Source organism: Hippocampus bargibanti, linkage group LG08 (assembly GCF_051943395.1).
Source record: "Hippocampus bargibanti isolate YZ-2025 linkage group LG08, ASM5194339v1, whole genome shotgun sequence".
Classification (NCBI taxonomy): Eukaryota; Metazoa; Chordata; class Actinopteri; order Syngnathiformes; family Syngnathidae; genus Hippocampus; species Hippocampus bargibanti.
The window spans coordinates 2,542,969-2,560,250 of NC_142741.1; the positions used below are offsets into that span (position 1 = coordinate 2,542,969).

Sequence of the window (17,282 nt, forward strand, 5' to 3'; positions counted from 1 at the left end):
TGTGTGCCTAAGTAACTTTCAGATACGTATCTATAAAAATCGGAAATGTTGATTCAAATCCTTGACAAAAGTGACATGGAGTAACTGAAGTACAGTATATGGTAGTGATGTGTCCTTCGCGGACGAGCCGGTTCTTAGAGCCGGATCTCTGAAGTGAACGAAGAGAGCCGGCTCCCAAAATGGGAGCCTAGTTTCCCCCCCTCTATTCCCCGCCCCCAGTCATCGGTTAAAGCCGCACGTGATTGGTCGACATCCGTGGTAGAGAAGGGAAGGGAGAATTACAGACAGGCAGCAGTGAGGAGAAAGGGGAGAGGTAAAAAAAAAAAACAGTTAAATGAAAAACACATTTCTGAGATTTAGCTGAAGAGCTGGGTAGGTAGTTGTTATCACGTTATGCTGTTATTATTATTCAATTATCAAATTTACTAGTTCATATTATAGCATTATTAATATGAAAAGCAAATTAGTGATAGCTAATCAGCAGACCACAGGGAAAGTAAACGTCAGCATCCACTAACTCTGTGCACATATAAAGCCATATAAAAAATATTGGATATAGTGTATTTTTTACACGAGTAATTCGTTGTTCACATAATTTTACATGATTTTTGGTATTAATTTAAGCAACAAAAAACTGAGGAGCCATTTGTGAGCCAAAAGAGCCGATCCAAAAGAACCGGCTCTCTGAAAGGAACCGGAATTCCCATCAGTAGAGGGAAAGCAATTTGTATACCAGCTCATGTATGTACAATATTCAGTTGCAATACAAACTTCTGTCGATAGATGTCAATATTTACCAAGCTTTGCGATACCTTGAAAATCCTGGCAAATATAATTTCCCTTATAACACAAATTAAGATTACATTTTGGAAAAATTAAGAAGCGTAAGAAAACAAAAGTGTTAATCATTTTATGTAAATAAACATATATGTCATAAACACACTCACCGATTGTGCGGTTTGTCGACGGGCAAAATCAAGTGACCGTGTCCTGGTTTTGTTGTGTGACATCCGAACCCACCAATCACACGCGAGGAGCCGACTGTGTCCACTTCCCCACACTGGAGAAGCTTGGCAGACACGGACGACCGGCGATTCAGCACCAATCAGTCAACTAAGCCATCCCGTCATCACCATCGTGAGTCGCAGCCAACGTTGAACAAGGACTCGATTTTATTTATTTTTTTCCATCGAAAATTCGGAACACCGGGTTCTGTCGGCGTGGAGAAATGGCCGGTATCTTGACGTGGTTCTGGAACGAGCGCTTCTGGCTCCCCCACAACGTAACATGGGCTGACTTGAAGAACACAGACGAAGCGACGTTCCCGCAAACCGAGGACCTTTATCTAGCGTGCCCTTTGGCCTTCTGCATCTTCATGGTACGGTTGCTTTTCGAAAGGTGAGCTCTTTTGTATTGATTTATTTGCTCCTCACGCCTAGCGAGATGCTACTGCTGCTTCTACTTTAAACAATGGCACCCTTGACGAGTGCTTTTCGCTTACCCCCCCCCTTCGCACCGGCGTGCTTCATCCCTCCTGCGGGCCCGCAGTATTTATTTACAATGCGCCGCATTGAAGCTCTAAGTAGTTGTCCCAGTATCAACTTTCTATCTACTGTACTCTTTTTTTAAAAAAATGTCACCCTCACCCATTCACAATGTTGCCCACCACGTGAATGCGTGCAACGCTACCTCGTCTCAGGTTCACTTTTTGTAGTTGGCAATGTGGGACAGAGTAGAGATGGACATGCAAATATTGTAGTATCAGGCCTCTCTAAAAAACATTGTTGTGAGTGATTAGAGAAAGTACACAACTGTAGAATAAAGGACGAAAAGTAGGACGATAAATGATGTGCTGTATCAGACACATTGTTTTAAACCCTAGTAGCAAATTGTCCATTCGACAGCCAGCCAGATAGAAATGCTAAACTAGTGCATCAAATAAGAGTTTAGATTTTACTACTACATATATTGATTTATATAGCGTTTTAACAACAGATGAAGTGCGAAACATGGGCAACAATCATACAGGAAAAATAAAGCGGTCACAAAGATAGGAGAAAGCACCAGGGAGTAAATAATAATAATAACAATAATACATTTGATTTATAAGCGCCTTTCAAAACTCTCAAGGAAACTTTACAGTCACGGGATATTTTTTTTCTGCGGGTGAGCAGCGGCAGTCACACACGCTAGCGTTCACTCAACCCGGAAGTAACAAAGTAAAACTAAGATCAGGTCTGAATCATGCTAAGTCAATATAATAAAAATAGTCATTTCTGACACAGTATATCGAAATACTACTACTACTACTACTACTACTACTACTACTACTACTACTACTACTACTACTACTACTAATAATAATAATAATAATATAAAATTTGGCAACAAGAATTGCTTGAATCAATTGTATTTTTTGAATTGCCAAATTGCTGATGATTCACCTAATCTGTATTTTTTTTAGTCTCTATTTAAAGAACAACCGACAATTTTTTTGTTTCGGAAAAACATTTTATAGCATCTAAAATACCCAAAACACGCTGGCTGATATTTTTAGTCAAATGCAAAACACCAATAAAAATGACTTAAAGTGTCCCAAAACTGCCACAAAATGAGCTCGGAACTGGGTAGATTCAGAAAGTCCCGCCCCCTTGTTCGTGACACAAACTGCCTTGCTCCAGAATCAAAACAATGGCTTCAGATTCAGAGAAGATGCTTTCTTGTTACTCATCCAGTTATGAATGTGATTCAAATAGTTCTGAAGAGGAAAGCATAAATGTTTGCAATCGATTAAACAAGTCCTTTTGCATCATTTTGAGTCGTCTTGACTCCAATGTAGCGCCCAGAAAATGCACAAGATGGCGCCCAAGCTCCATTGGAAATGGGCTGATTTGTCCGCTGGGAATTTGTGTCAACTAGTATCAAATAGTAGTCTCGGTGAAACACACAACGATTCACCATCGCGTTATTTATGTCGTTTTCCTTCCAATTTCGCCATCAACACGGATCAACACAAAGTTTTCAGACCAAAAGAAGTACCCAAAATGCATTGTGTGTCGCTTTCTCGGTCAGGGGCGTTCCCTCCGTGACGTCACTGAGGGCATCGTCATCAACTTGAAAACAAGACTTCATGAATATTCAGCGCGAGTCTTAAAACGTAAAATACAGCTAAATACAGTGGAATCTTTGTAAAATGCGCTCAGTCGAAGTCATTTGAAGTGATTTTACAAATTATAAACGCAATTTGTCCGGAGGTGTCGGTTGTCCTTTAATATCATTTTGCTTTTTTTAATTTCAGGTTCATCGCAAGGCCTTGTGGCGTTGGCTTAAAGATACAAACCAACGGGCCACAAAAAGCCCAACCCAATGCTATCTTGGAGAAGGTTTTCACCGCTATTACCAAGGTGGTCCTTGTACAACAAATGTCACGATTGTCAGTGGTAGCCATAAAAGACAAAAAAAAAATATATCTGTGGTTTATCTTAAAGCATCAAAAAAACCTTTTTTTTGTGTGTCACCAGCATCCAGATGAAAAAAGGTTGGAAGGACTGTCCAAGCAGCTCGATTGGGACGTGCGAACCATCCAGCGCTGGTTCCGACAAAGACGCAATCAAGAGAAACCGAGTACCCTTGCCCGATTCTGTGAAAGCATGTAAGGCTACATTTTATATAATAATAATAATAATAATAATAATAATAATAATAATAATAATAAAATTTAATTTCTAAACGCCTTTCAAAACTCTAAAGGTCACTTTACAGTCACAGGATCACCAGCTAGACAGTTAGCTAACTAGCTAGATAGCCATATAGCTAATAAATAGCCAGCTACATAGCTAGCTAGCTAGGCAGATAGCTGATAATAATAATATATTTCATTTCTAAGCGCCTTTCAAAACTCTCAAGGTCACTTTACAGTCACGGGATCGCCAGCTAGACAGTTAGCTAACTATCTAGATAGCCATATAGCTAATAAATAGCCAGCTACATAGCTAGCTAGCTAGGCAGATAGCTGATAATAATAATACATTTCATTTCTAAGCGCCTTTCAAAACTCTCAAGGTCACTTTACAGTCACGGGATCGCCAGCTAGACAGTTAGCTAACTAGCTAGATAGCCATATAGCAAATAAATAGACAGCTCCATAGCTAGCTAAACAGATAGGTAATAATAATAATACATTTCATTTCTCAGCGCCTTTCAAAACTCTCAAGGTCACTTTACAGTCCAAGGATCGGTTTTTCTGCGGTTGAGAGGCGGCAGTCACATGCGCCAGCGTTCACTCAACTCGGAAGTAACTCAAATAGATAGAAAGTTAGCCGGCTAGCTAATAGATAACCAGCTAGACAGTTAGCTACCTAGCTAGATAGCCATATAGCTAATAAATAGCCAGCCACATAGCTAGCCAGATAGCTAATAAGAATACATTTCATTTCTAAGCGCCTTTCAAAACTCTCAAGGCCACTTCACAGTCACAGGATCGTTTTTTTCTGTGAGCAGTGGCAGCCACACGCGCTAGCGTTCACTCAACCCGGAATAACTCAAATAGATAGAAAGCTAGCTAATAGCTAGCTAGCGAATCGATAGCTAATAGCTAGCGAATCAGTCACATGCGCCAGCGTTCACTCAACCCGGAAGTAACTCAAATAGATAGAAAGCTAGCCAGCTAGCTAATAGCGAGCTAGCGAATCGATAGCTAATAGCTAGCTACTGTAGCTAGATAGCTAATAGCCAGCTACACAGTTCTTTATCTAAAGTTCAGTCCTGTAAATTATTTTACGTCGTAGCGTAGTGGCCCTAAATCCCGTCACCTTAATTTCACCAACTCTTTCGATAATGACGATGTCTGACATCAGAACTAAAGAAAGATTATTCGTGGCAAAGTGAGTGAGTCACTGTGATTGCACACTTGTGACGGTTATTCAGGAGCACTTGGGGAGGAGAAAAAAAAATGGTGGCGGCGTTTAGCGGTGGCTTGATGGCGGCTTTGACGAAGCGGTTGCCATGCAACAGTCTTGACTATATGCCAGGTAGACTTGCCCGCATAATTTTCTTGACAATATCCCTTTAATCAAACTGAAAAGCGTGCGCGTTAGCCTCCACGAGGCGACGTTTGTCAACACTTGGGAAAAATACGACTTAATCAAGCTCGGCTGGTGGAACAAGTTGACGCATTGATTGAGGCGCAGGACAATTAGTGTGCTAGCCAGGCAGTCAGGAGAGCAATCAAAGCCCAGGAACTCTCATTTCGACTCTAGTAAAAAAAAAAAAAAACAATAGAACATTTTGGAACAAACATGAAGGGGGTTAATTTTATTTTTATCGCAATTGAAATGCTTTGGGAAATTGTAACTTGTGAACAGATTGAATTTGGTGATAAATGAACACAACGGGTGTCTTACTACTGTTACCGTCTGATTTTAAGATATACAGTAAAGCCTCGTTATATCGATATTCAAGGGAGTCCGAAAAAATATCGATATAACCGGGACTATCGATATATCCGACCCTGTTTGCATGTAATTTTCTCAGTGCGTGCATAGAAATAGTATCGATATAACCGGGACTATCGATATATCCGATATCAATATAACGAGACTTTACTGTATGTTGATATAAATTTATATTTAGATGTACAGTGATACCTTGGCTTACAAACTTAATTGGTTCCCAGAGTGTGGAAGGCAAAAAATGTGTATCCCAAAAATTAATTTCCCATAGGAAACCATTAAAATGAGAGTAATCTGTTCCCTGGTCCCCATAAAACATAATTTTTGAGTTTTCTAAGCCCTAAAACTACACAAAATATACCTTATTTTATGTATAATAAATGTGCTATGGCATTATAATTAAATAATTAATTAATTAAATAAATAATAAACAGTACTGTATAATAAAGTGGTTTTATTCACCTTTGTGATGGTCGTTGATGGCTTGATGGAATGGAGTGACCGGTTTCATCAGCATTAAACACTTGATGAGGAACGTAGCCTTCTTTTTTCACCATCTTGAGGAATGATCCCTTGTAGGTGTTTTCTCTGCGCTAATTTTACCTTGTTCCTCATCAATTATGTTCTGTTTAGCTGGGTTGATAGCATTTGCATCAAGTGTACAGATGGCTTGTGCGGGCTATTTGTGGAGGCTGATTGATGGGATATTTTAACCTTGCAGTCTGCACTCTTCTTTTGAACTGTCAAAGTTGAAATGAGTCCAAATTTCGCTGTTTTCTATCCATTTTCTCACTGTCTCTCTGTCTGCTTGTCTCTTTAATGTTTAAATCACCTCCCCTCACTGCTGCGTTCTTGACCAATCACGTGGCTTTAACCGAGTCGGCTGGCATTTTCTTGTTTGGAGAACGGGCTCGTTTGCGAACGACACATCACTCATTGTGGCGCTCCGTATGTATCCTGAAAAATAGTTCGTATGCCAAGGTAAAATTTTCATACATTTAACGTTCGTAAACCAAAAAGTTCGTAAGCCAAGGGGTTCGTAAACCGAGGTATCACTGGATATAAAATGCAACCTCCAAATGTAAAACGGTATTGTCTAGCTAGTTCTATGGCTAGCTAGCTATCTGACTTGCTACCTGGCTGGCTATCTATTAGCTATCGAACTATATAGCTAGCCATCTATCTATTAGCTAGCTAGCTTTCTATCTATTTGAGTAACTATATTATTATTATTATTGTGGATTTACAGTACAGCTATATACAGTACACATAAAGTACACGTCAGTACATGTTATTCAACTTTTATTTGTATTTTAAATCAGATTTTTGTTTGTTTGTGATTGTTTCAGGTGGAGGTTTACGTTTTATCTCTACATTTTCACCTATGGCGTACGTTTCCTTAAAAAGGTAAGAAGACGTCGAACAATTAAAACCATCTTTGCCTGTGAGTACTTTTTGTCGATGGGTTAGTTAGGAATTTAAAACTGTGATGTGGAACGCAATTTCCGAATTTGTTAGGGTTTTGATTTTTCTTGCGGGGGGGGGGTGCCGATACAGGGCTGGTCAGACCTCTGGCAATGTTTTTCCATTTCTACAAGTGGCAGCATTTGCCTTTTGTCCATGTTAGCGCTTTGTTACAGCTTCACCTGTTGTTAAAGCGCTATAAATATCAATATGTATTGTATTTTGTACAGCCGCCCCCATTTGAAGCTTAGATAACTCCAGACCCATATAACTTAGGAATTAACTCTTTTTTTGCAATTTGAGTAAAAATGACAAATATCTATTCACTAGCTATTAACTGTCTATTCGCTGGCTATAAGCTATCTATTTGCTAGCTAATGACTATCTATTCACTGGCTATTAGCTATCTATTCGCTGGCTATTAGCTATCTAGCTTTTTTGACGACGATACTAGTGCTGCGTGTTCTACCGGAAACAAATTCCTTGTGTGTTCTACATACTTGGCAATAAAGATGATTCTGATTCTGATCTATTCGCTAGCTAATAGCTAGCCACTCACTGGCTATAAGCTATCCGCTGGCGAATGGCTATCTATTCACTGGCTATTAGCTATCTATTCGCTGGCTGGTAGCTATCTATTCACTAGCTAATAGCTATCTATTCACTGGCTATTAGCTCTCTATTCACTGACTATTCGCTATCTATTCCCTAGCTAATGGCTATCTATTCGCTGGCTATGAGCTAGCTATTTGGTGGCGAATGGCTATCTATTCGCTGGCTATTAGCTATCTATTCACTGGCTATTAGCTAGCTATTTGGTGGCAAATGGCTATCTATTCGCTGGCTATTAGCTCTCTATTCACTGACTATTAGCTATCTATTCCCTAGCTAATGGCTATCTATTCACTGGCTATTAGCTAGCTATTTGGTGGCGAATGGCTATCTATTCGCTGGCTATTAGCTATCTATTCACTGACTATTAGCTATCTATTCCCTAGCTAATGGCTATCTATTCGCTGGCTATTAGCTAGCTATTTGGTGGCGAATGGCTATCTATTCGCTGGCTATTAGCTATCTATTCACTGGCTATTAGCTAGCTATTTGGTGGCAAATGGCTATCTATTCGCTGGCTATTAGCTCTCTATTTGTCTACAGATGCCGTGGTTGTGGAACACTAAAGAATGCTGGTATAACTATCCTTACCAGGTACGTTTTTTTTAAATAAAACATCAGTTTTACAACATCTAATGGTCCATTTTAAGACAGTTTGTCCGCATTGTTTTTTTTAAACTTTGCGGCTTTGTGTGTTTTTGCAGCCTCTGACTGTGGACATCCATTATTACTATTTACTGGAGCTGTCTTTCTACATGTCCTTGCTTTTTTCTCAATTTACTGACATCAGGAGGAAGGTATGAGCACTTTATTTGCAGTAAGTTGCTGTAATATTAGCCGCTCTTGGCAGAGGATAAATAATTTATGCCTGTGAATATTGTGATGTGATATACTGCCGTTTGAGGTTGCTCCGTTTGTGTTCAAATATCTGTTGCAATAATGTGGAGATTCTAAGATGCTCGACACCCGGATTGTACCACTTGCGCAAATTTCGGGGAAAATTAATATTCGGCATGGAACACTGTCAACCCTTTTTCAATCACTTTGTCCATCTTTTTTTTTTTTAAATCATAAACATGACCACGTACGTACAGCGATACCTCGGTTTACGAACCCCTTGGTTTATGAAGTTTTCCGTTTACGAATGTTAAATTTATGAAAATTTCACCTTGGCATACGAACTATTTTTCGGGATACACACGGAGCTGCCACAATAAGTGATGTGTCGTTCGCGAAGGAGCCCGTTCTCTTAACAACAAAATGGCAGCCGACTGTTTTTGTCCTCTATTCCCCGCCCCCAGTTTTCGGATAAAGCCACGTGATTGGTCAAGAACGCAGCAGTGAGGGGGGGGGAGGGTTAAACATTAAAGAGACAGGCAGACGACAGAGAGCGAGTGAGAAAATAGATAGAAAACAGCAAACTGGTTTCAACTTTGATAGTTCAAAAGCAGAGTGTAGACTACAAGGTTAAAATATTTCATCAATCAGGCTCCACAAACAACCAGCACAAGCCATGTGTACACTTGATGCAAAAAGCTATCAACCCAGCTAAATAGAACACAATTGATGAGGAACTAGATAAAATTATCGCAGAGAAAGCACCTACAAGGGATCATTCCTCAAGATGGCTAAAAAACAAGGCTATGTTCCTCATCAAGTGTTTAATGCTGATGAAAGCGGCCACTCCATTCCATCAAGCGATCAACAACCATTACAAAGGTAAATAAAATGACTTTATTGTACAGTACAGTTACTTCTTTAATTATAATACCATTGCACATTGATTATACATAAAATAAGGTATATTTTGTGCAGTTTTAAGGCTTATAAAATTCAAAAAATATGTTTTATGGAGACCTGGGAACGGATTATTCTCATTTTCATGGTTTCCTATGGGAAATTAATTTTTGGAATACACACTTTTTGCCTTACACACTCCGTCTGGGAACCAATTAAGTTTGTAAGCCAAGGTATCACTGTCCTGCATTTGGTTTGTGCACTGTTACTTGCATGCATGCATTCAAGCCATGATTTTTACCCCTCCCCCCCCACTCTGTCCACAACATACGAATTGCCACAGCGTGTACGCTCTCACTGTCATCTGTGTGTTGACTCTCGGCATGTTGTCTTGTTTTTTTTTTGTTTGTTTGTTTTGTTTCTCCTTTCAGTTTTTTCATGCACAGCACTACAATGAGGAGGTCCTCTGCATCCCCTGCCAATTCCAGTATGTTACTCCTCCCTCCCCTCACACTTCTCTCATCTTTATCCATCCTTCCTGTCCTTCTTTTGGCTTTTTTTCCCCCTCATTCTGTTGCCAAGCTGGCGTGGCTTTGGTTGCTCTGAATGTTAGCATTTCTGGCGCTAAGGTTCGATCAGTGTCGGTTTGCTGACGTCATATTTGTCGTTTTTCAAAGGTTAGTAATCCATGCAAATGAGAAATCACAATAAGGTCGCTATCTCGTAAAAAGAGGACATAAGGAGATAATTTTGTGGTTTGGTGACAAGAAAATGCTTAAAAAGTGCGCTTATAAATCAAATGTATTCTTATTATTACTGTATCGATTAGCTAGTTAGCTAGCTTTTTAACTATCTGAGTTACAAATTGAAATTGAAAACATCTGGTTTGAAAGGGGAGTAAAAGAAGCTATTTTCATAAAACAGCAAAACCCTTCACTAAATCGCCATGGTGGGGAGGTTCAATTGGGATCGTTCCTACAACCGACTTCTTCAGCAACATAGGCTTAGTTATGCTGGTGAGGTGATACCAGATCAAATGTGGCAATCGGGCCAGTCGTAGACCCCATACTCAGGCAGGACAATAGAAGTAAACAGTGTCGCCGCAGGGAGTAGTCCTCTGCTTCCCCCAACCTGAGAGCAGGGACCAATCATAGCCGAGTCTTGCACCGCCGCGTCTGGACAGTAGGGATATATATGGGGGGAGCAGAGGACTATTCCCTGACGCTACACTGATTACTTCTATTGTCCTGACTGATTATGGTCTACGACTGGCCTGATTGCCCCATTCGCTCCGGTATCACCTCATCAGCATGATTAAGTCGATGTGGTAACGATTTAAGAAGTCTGTTGTAAGCACAATCCACTGGACAGTAGGGATATATATAGGGCCTAAACTACCAGCAACAGATTCGCTGACGAAGCCTCTCATCTTTTGGAAAAAAAAAAATAATCAAGGCTTTTGGGTGCACCTTATACACCGGAAAATACGGTAAATAAAAAATGTGATTTTTACGCTGATTTGTATCGACAGGATTTCCTGATTATGTTCCTTCACCACGTGGTAACCATCTCCCTCATCACCTTCTCTTATGTGAACAATATGACAAGAGTCGGAACTCTGGTCATGTGCCTCCATGATGCGGCTGACGTGCTGCTAGAGGTGAGGCTGCCCCCTATTGTATCTGTAGAGTATTGCATACCTGTCAACCGGCAGTATTTTGCAGTAGTTTAAACATTAAAGAGACAGGCAAACGGCAGAGAGAGAGTGAGGAAATGGAGAGAAAACAGTGAAATTTGGACTCATTTCACCTGTGATAGTTCAAAAGCAGAGTGTAAACTGCAAGGTTAAAATATCCCATCAACCGTGGAGCCTGACTCGTTTCAACTTTGATAGTTCAAAAGCAGAGTGCAGACTGCAAGGTTAAAATATCTCATCAATCAGGCTGCACAAATAACCCGCACAAGCCATCTGTACACTTGATGCAAAAAGCTATCAACCTAGCTAAACAGAACACAATTGATGAGGAACAAGGTAAAATTATGGCAGAGAAAGCACCTACAAGGGATCATTCCTCAAGATGGTGAAAGAAGAAGGCTACGTTCCTCATCAAGTGTTTAATGCTGATGAAACTGGCCACTCCATTCCATCAAGCCATCAACGACCATCACAAAGGTAAATAAAACAACTTTATCATACTGTACAGTTTATTTCTTTAATTATAATACCATAGCATATTTATTATACATAAAATAAGGTATATTTTGTGTAGTTTTCAGGCTTAGAAAATTAGAAAATTATGTTTTATGGGGACCTGAGAACGGATTATTCTCGTTTTAATGGTTTCCTACGGGAAATTACTTTTTGGGATACACACTTTTCACCTTACACACTCTGTCTGGGAACCAATTAAGTTCGTAAGCCAAGGTATCACTGTATGTTGTAACTTGTTAAAAGTATTCATGTTTTTACATGTGAAATTTTGCTCATAAATATGCGCAATGAAATATTAAACACGCATATGTTTTTTTGTTCCTCAGTAAATAAGGAAAAAATGAGCCGTTGGTAAGGTGATAGAGATTAGACAGAATAAGAAGTTATCATATTTAAAAGTGTCATGCTGTTACATGCTTAGTCAACATGTGTGACTCCAATACACAATTGAAGCACAGACAACCTGGGGTCAATCTGAGGTCAACAGACACAGCAAGTTAAAGTGTCATCTTTATCTAGAAGATCTGGCCTTGGACAGAATTTAGGACTTGGGAAACTCTTTATCACAGAAGTAATTTACGACTTGAAACTCCTTCACAGGAAGAGCTCATTAGCCAGCTTACAAAGAGACAATGTTTTATTGTTTACAGCTGTTGGTGTTTAGAACGCCCAGGGGTGAAGTATTCTAATCAAGAAAACTATGTTTTACTAATGTATCACTTAAATTTGCATATACTCTCAATAAATAGCTTGGCAGAGGGCTGCAGAATTCAGGCGTCTGTCACGAATGGCTACGTCTCCTAGCGGCAGTAAAGACAATCTTTCTGGGTTCGAGTCTTTGTCCACAGTGTCCGATCGAACATCTTTGACATACAGTAAAGTCTCGTTATATCGATATTCAAGGGAGTCCGAAAAAAATATCGATATAACCGGGACTATCGATATATCCAACCCTGTTTGCATGTAATTTTCTTCGTGCGTGCATAGAAATAGTATCGATATAACCGGGACTATCGATATATCTGATATCGATATAACGAGACTTTACTGTAAGGTCAAAGTGTCTCGCTGGTTGACAGGTACGGTATTGTATCTGGCATTGCAGGTGTTAATAATTCCTGTGTCCCTCCCCCCCCTTTAGGCCGCTAAGATGGCTAACTACGCTAAATGTCAGCTATTGTGCAACCTCCTGTTCGCAATGTTTGCAATCCTCTTCATAAGTTCCAGGCTGGCAGTTTACCCAGTGTGGTAAGTACGTTCGCGAAAATGGAATGATGATAACCTTGTCATATTTATGTTTACATGCGATGTTGGCTGAGCGCATTTTCAAAGTAAAACAGTCGTTTTTAACCCCCTGCCACTAAATCTGAAGATTTCACTTCTTCAACACCTCAGACACATGTCTGCGAATGTTGTTGCTAGGGAATAGTTACTATGGAGATGGTCTCTTGGCGATAATAAAAATGATATGAAAATAATAATAATGATAATCCATTTAATTTCTAAGCGCCTTTCAAAACTCTCAAGGTCACTTTACAGTCACAGGGTAGAGTTTTTCTGTGGGTGAGCAGTGGCAGCCACACGCGCCAGCGTTCCCTCAACCCAGAAGTAACTTCGATAGAAAGCTAGCTGATATATAGCTATTAGCTATCCAGCTCGATAGCTGGCCAGATAGATAGCTAACAGCTAACTAGATTGCTAATATATAGCCAGCTAGACAGATATCAAATAGTCAGCTAGATAGCAAATAGCTAGCTAGCTAGCCAGCTATATAGACAACTGGATAGCCAGATAATAATAATCCATTTAATTTCCAAGCGCCTTTCAAAACTCTCAAGGTCACTTTACAGTCACAGGGTAGAGTTTTTCTGTGGGTGAGCAGTGGCAGCCACACGGGCCAGCGTTCACTCAACCCAGAACTAACTTAAATAGATAGAAAGCTATCTAATATATAGGTAATAGCCAGCCAGATAGCTAACAGCTAACTAGATTGCTAATATATAGCTAGACAGATAGCAAATAGATAGCCAGCTCGATAGCAAATAGCTAGCTATATAGACAGCTGGATAGCAGGATAATAATAATAATCATAATAATCCATTTAATTAAGCGCCTTTCAAAACTCTCAAGGTCACTTTACAGTCACAGGGTAGAGTTTTTCTGTGGGTGAGCAGTGGCAGCCACACGCGCCAGCGTTCCCTCAACCCGGAAGTAACTTAAATAGATAGAAAGCTAGCTGATATATAGCTAATAGCTAGCCAGCTCGTTAGCTAGCATTAGGTAGCCAGATAGATAGCTAACAGCTAACTAGATAGCTAATATATAGCCAGCTAGAGAGATAGCAAATAGCTAGATAGCTAGCCAGCCAGCTATATAGGTTGGATAGCCAGATAATAATAATAATAATAATAATAATAATAATAATAATAACAATAATAATAATAATCCATTTCATTTCCATTTTGGGTATTTTTAGATGCTACAAAACGTTTTTCTGATGTCAGTTAGGAAACAAAAAAAAAAATGGTGTCGGTTGTCCTTTAAGGATTTAATTCAATGTAAACATCACTTTAACCTTTTTTTCCCCAATGCTATTTTCCTTTCTGCCCGCTAGGATTTTAAACACAACCCTGTTTGAGAGTTGGGATATTGTTGGTCCTTATCCATCCTGGTGGGTCTTCAACCTGCTTTTAATTTTGCTGCAACTTCTTCACTCTTATTGGTCCTACCTCATGGTGAAGACGGCATTCCAGGCCATCTCCAAAGGAAAGGTGAATGTTACGGCCGCTACCTGTCGTTGCTTAGTTAATAAAGTGATAATAACCATCTCTGATTTCTCTTTTCTACTCTCTGTGCTCACCCGCAACCAATAAGGTGGGAAAATGGAATCCTTTACATGTAAGTAGCTAGCGCTAAATCGCAGTTTACAATCTACAACTATGGGCAGCTTGCTAACTACGGTTAGCAATATTGCCCAGGTTTGCGCTTTTTAAATGTTTATTTTTATAATATAGCATTTTATTTGCGTTGAAATGTATTTGAGGATACGTTTAAATAGATATTCGGCTAGTTTTAATGACACAATGTCATAGCATACCAATTTTCTTGATGTTGGAGTTTAAGACTAGCGCAGGAGAAGCTAAAGTTATCAATGTGGAGCTAACCGCTATGCTAGTTTTAATGACACAATGTCATAGCATAACCATTTTGTTGATGATGGAGTTTAAGACTAACGCAGGAGAAGCTAAAGCTAGCAACGCAGGGCTAACTGGTATGCTACTTTAAATGACACAATATCATAGTGTAACCATTTTCTTAATGTCGGAGCTTAAGACTAGCGTGGGAGAAGCTAAAGCTAGCAACGCGGAGCTAACCGCTATGCTAGTTTTAATGACAATGTCATAGCGTAACCATTTTCTTGATGTTAGAGCTTAAGACTAGCGAAAGAGAAGCAAAAGCTAGCAATGCGGAGCTAACCGCTATGCTAATTTTAATGACAATGTCAAAGAGTAACAATTTTCTTGATGTTGGAGTTTAAGACTAGCGCAGGAGAAGCTAAAGTTATCAATGTGGAGCTAACCGCTATGCTAGTTTTAATGACACAATGTCATAGCATAACCATTTTCTTGATGTTGGAGTTTAAGACTAGCGCAGGAGAAGCTAACACTAGCAACGCAGGGCCTAACCGCTATGCTAGTTTTTACAACACAACGTCACAGCATAACCATTTTCTTGATGTTGGAGTTTAAGACTAGCGCAGGAGAAGCTAAAGCTAGCAACGCAGGGCTAACCACTATGCTAGTTTTAACAACACCACATCACAGCATAATCATTTTCTTGATGTTGGAGTTTAAGACTAGCGCAGGAGAAGCTAAAGCTAGCAACGCAGGGCTAACCACTATGCTAGTTTTAACAACACAATATCACAGCGCAACCATTTTCTTGATGTTGGAGTTTAAGACTAGCGCAGGAGAAGCTAAAACTAGCAACGCAGGGCTAACTGGTATGCTAGTTTTAATGACACAATGTCACAGCATAACCATTTTCTTGATGTTGGAGTTTAAGACTAGCGCAGGAGAAGCTAAAGTTAGCAACGCGTTGCTAGCCCGCCGACCATGACCATCTAAAAGTCGTCATTTCAACACGCTGACAAATGTACTCGTCACCAAATTCACTCTCGTCTTTAGCATGATATAGCGGCTCAATTTTAGCCATGCTAGCAGAATGGAATTTGCATTTGCCTTGCTATTTTGTTAGCAATTGTACCCCAAACTGCTCTTTATCCATTGACGCTAAATGTTCTTAAACCATACGAGCCATTTTAATCATTAAACGTCTTTAAATTTAGGTGTCAAAGGATGACTGCAGCGACATCGAGTCCAGCTCGGACGAGGATGACATCCCTTTAGCTAAACACAAAGCCCACAACAGCGCCACGAACGGGACTAACGGCTACCTGACAGGAGCTTCTTATCCCGATGAACATTGAGTGAAGCGTCGACAGCGCCGGAACTAGCGTCCGTCCGTCCGTCCATGCGTGCGCGTATGTGCGAGTGTGATGATAACATCAAAAATTCTGGACGTTTTCAGTTTTTTTTTTGGCTCCTCGTTAGCATTTTCACACCGGGCAGTTTAAATCAATCTACTTTCTCCATTTTAGCCACATGCTACATGCTACGTCGATATGTAGTCGTCTGGCATTTTTATTGATAGGGGTGGGGGGGGGGGTTCTACTTTTGTTGTCTGTTTGTCTTATTTATTTTTCTCGCATTTCCTTTCAATGCTACACCCCCAAAGATTTGCCAAAATGATGAACGGTGAAACATTTTTTTGAGGGGGAGGGGGGGGGAGACCAACATTGTCCACTTAAAGGACAACCGACACCATTTTTTTTTGTTTCCTAACTGACATCAGAAAAACGTTTTATAGCATCTAAAATACTCAAAACACGCAGGCTGATATTTTTAGCCAATAAAAATGACTTAAAGTGTCCCAAAACTGACACAAAATGACACACTCGGAACTGGGGATATTCAGAAAGTCCCGCCCCCTTATTCGTGATGTCACACCAGGATACTCCTTCACAAACTGCCTTGCTCCAGAATCAAAACAATGGCTTCAGATTCGGAGAAGATGCTTTGATCCGGAAGGACTTCTTTAATGGATTGCAAACATTTATGCTTTCCTCTTCAGAACTATTTGAATCATATTCATAACTGGATGAGTAACAAGAAAGCATCTTCTTCCGAATCTGAAGATATTGTTTTGATTTTAGAGCAAGGCAAGACGTCTTGGCGTGACATCACGAACAAGGGGGCGGGACCTTCTGTAACTCGCAATTTTTCGAGGTCATTTTGAAGTAGTTCTGGGACACTTTAATTTTTATTGGTGTTTTGCATTTGACTAAAAATATCAGCCTGCGTGTTTTGGGTATTTTAGATGCTATAAAACGTTTTTCTGATGTCAGTTAGGAAAAAAAAATGGCGTCGGTTGTCCTTTAAGCTGTATATGAGATGTCAAAAACAGTATTAATGTGTACGCATCAGATATGCCTCGATGCTGTATTACCCGGTCGGTGCGTTTTTGTCAAGTCGTGCGACGCATTTCTGCTCTTGCGCTCGGCAGTCATGAGTTCTTTCAATAAATTAATGATATGAAATATCATTCTCATGTATGCAGCGTGATTCTTATTTATTTCTTTATTACAGAATTGGTGACATGTTTTTTTTTGTACAAGGTGAACTGAAATGTAGATTTTGGGTGAGGGACAAATTCGCTACGTATTAACTATCTATTCGCTAGCTGTT

At 39.9% G+C, this 17,282-nt stretch overlaps 1 protein-coding gene across 2 annotated transcripts; it reads left to right on the plus strand.

Annotated features, from left to right (window-relative positions):
* The first annotated feature begins 864 nt into the window (after nt 1-864).
* cers6 (ceramide synthase 6) lies at nt 865-17,139 on the plus strand. Of its 2 annotated transcripts, XM_089003092.1 has the most exons (11): nt 867-1,398; nt 3,299-3,404; nt 3,522-3,652; nt 6,800-6,857; nt 8,070-8,120; nt 8,231-8,323; nt 10,795-10,923; nt 12,617-12,723; nt 14,090-14,246; nt 14,350-14,373; nt 15,824-17,139. In XM_089003092.1, exons 1-11 carry the CDS (start codon nt 1,229-1,231, stop codon nt 15,962-15,964), a joined length of 1,167 nt encoding a protein of 388 aa, XP_088859218.1. In that variant the 5' UTR covers nt 867-1,228; the 3' UTR covers nt 15,965-17,139. The 2 variants fall into 2 exon arrangements, with proteins under 2 accessions (XP_088859219.1, XP_088859218.1); XM_089003093.1 differs by lacking the exon at nt 10,795-10,923 and having other exon boundaries at nt 865-1,398.
* The last annotated feature ends 143 nt before the right edge of the window (nt 17,140-17,282 follow it).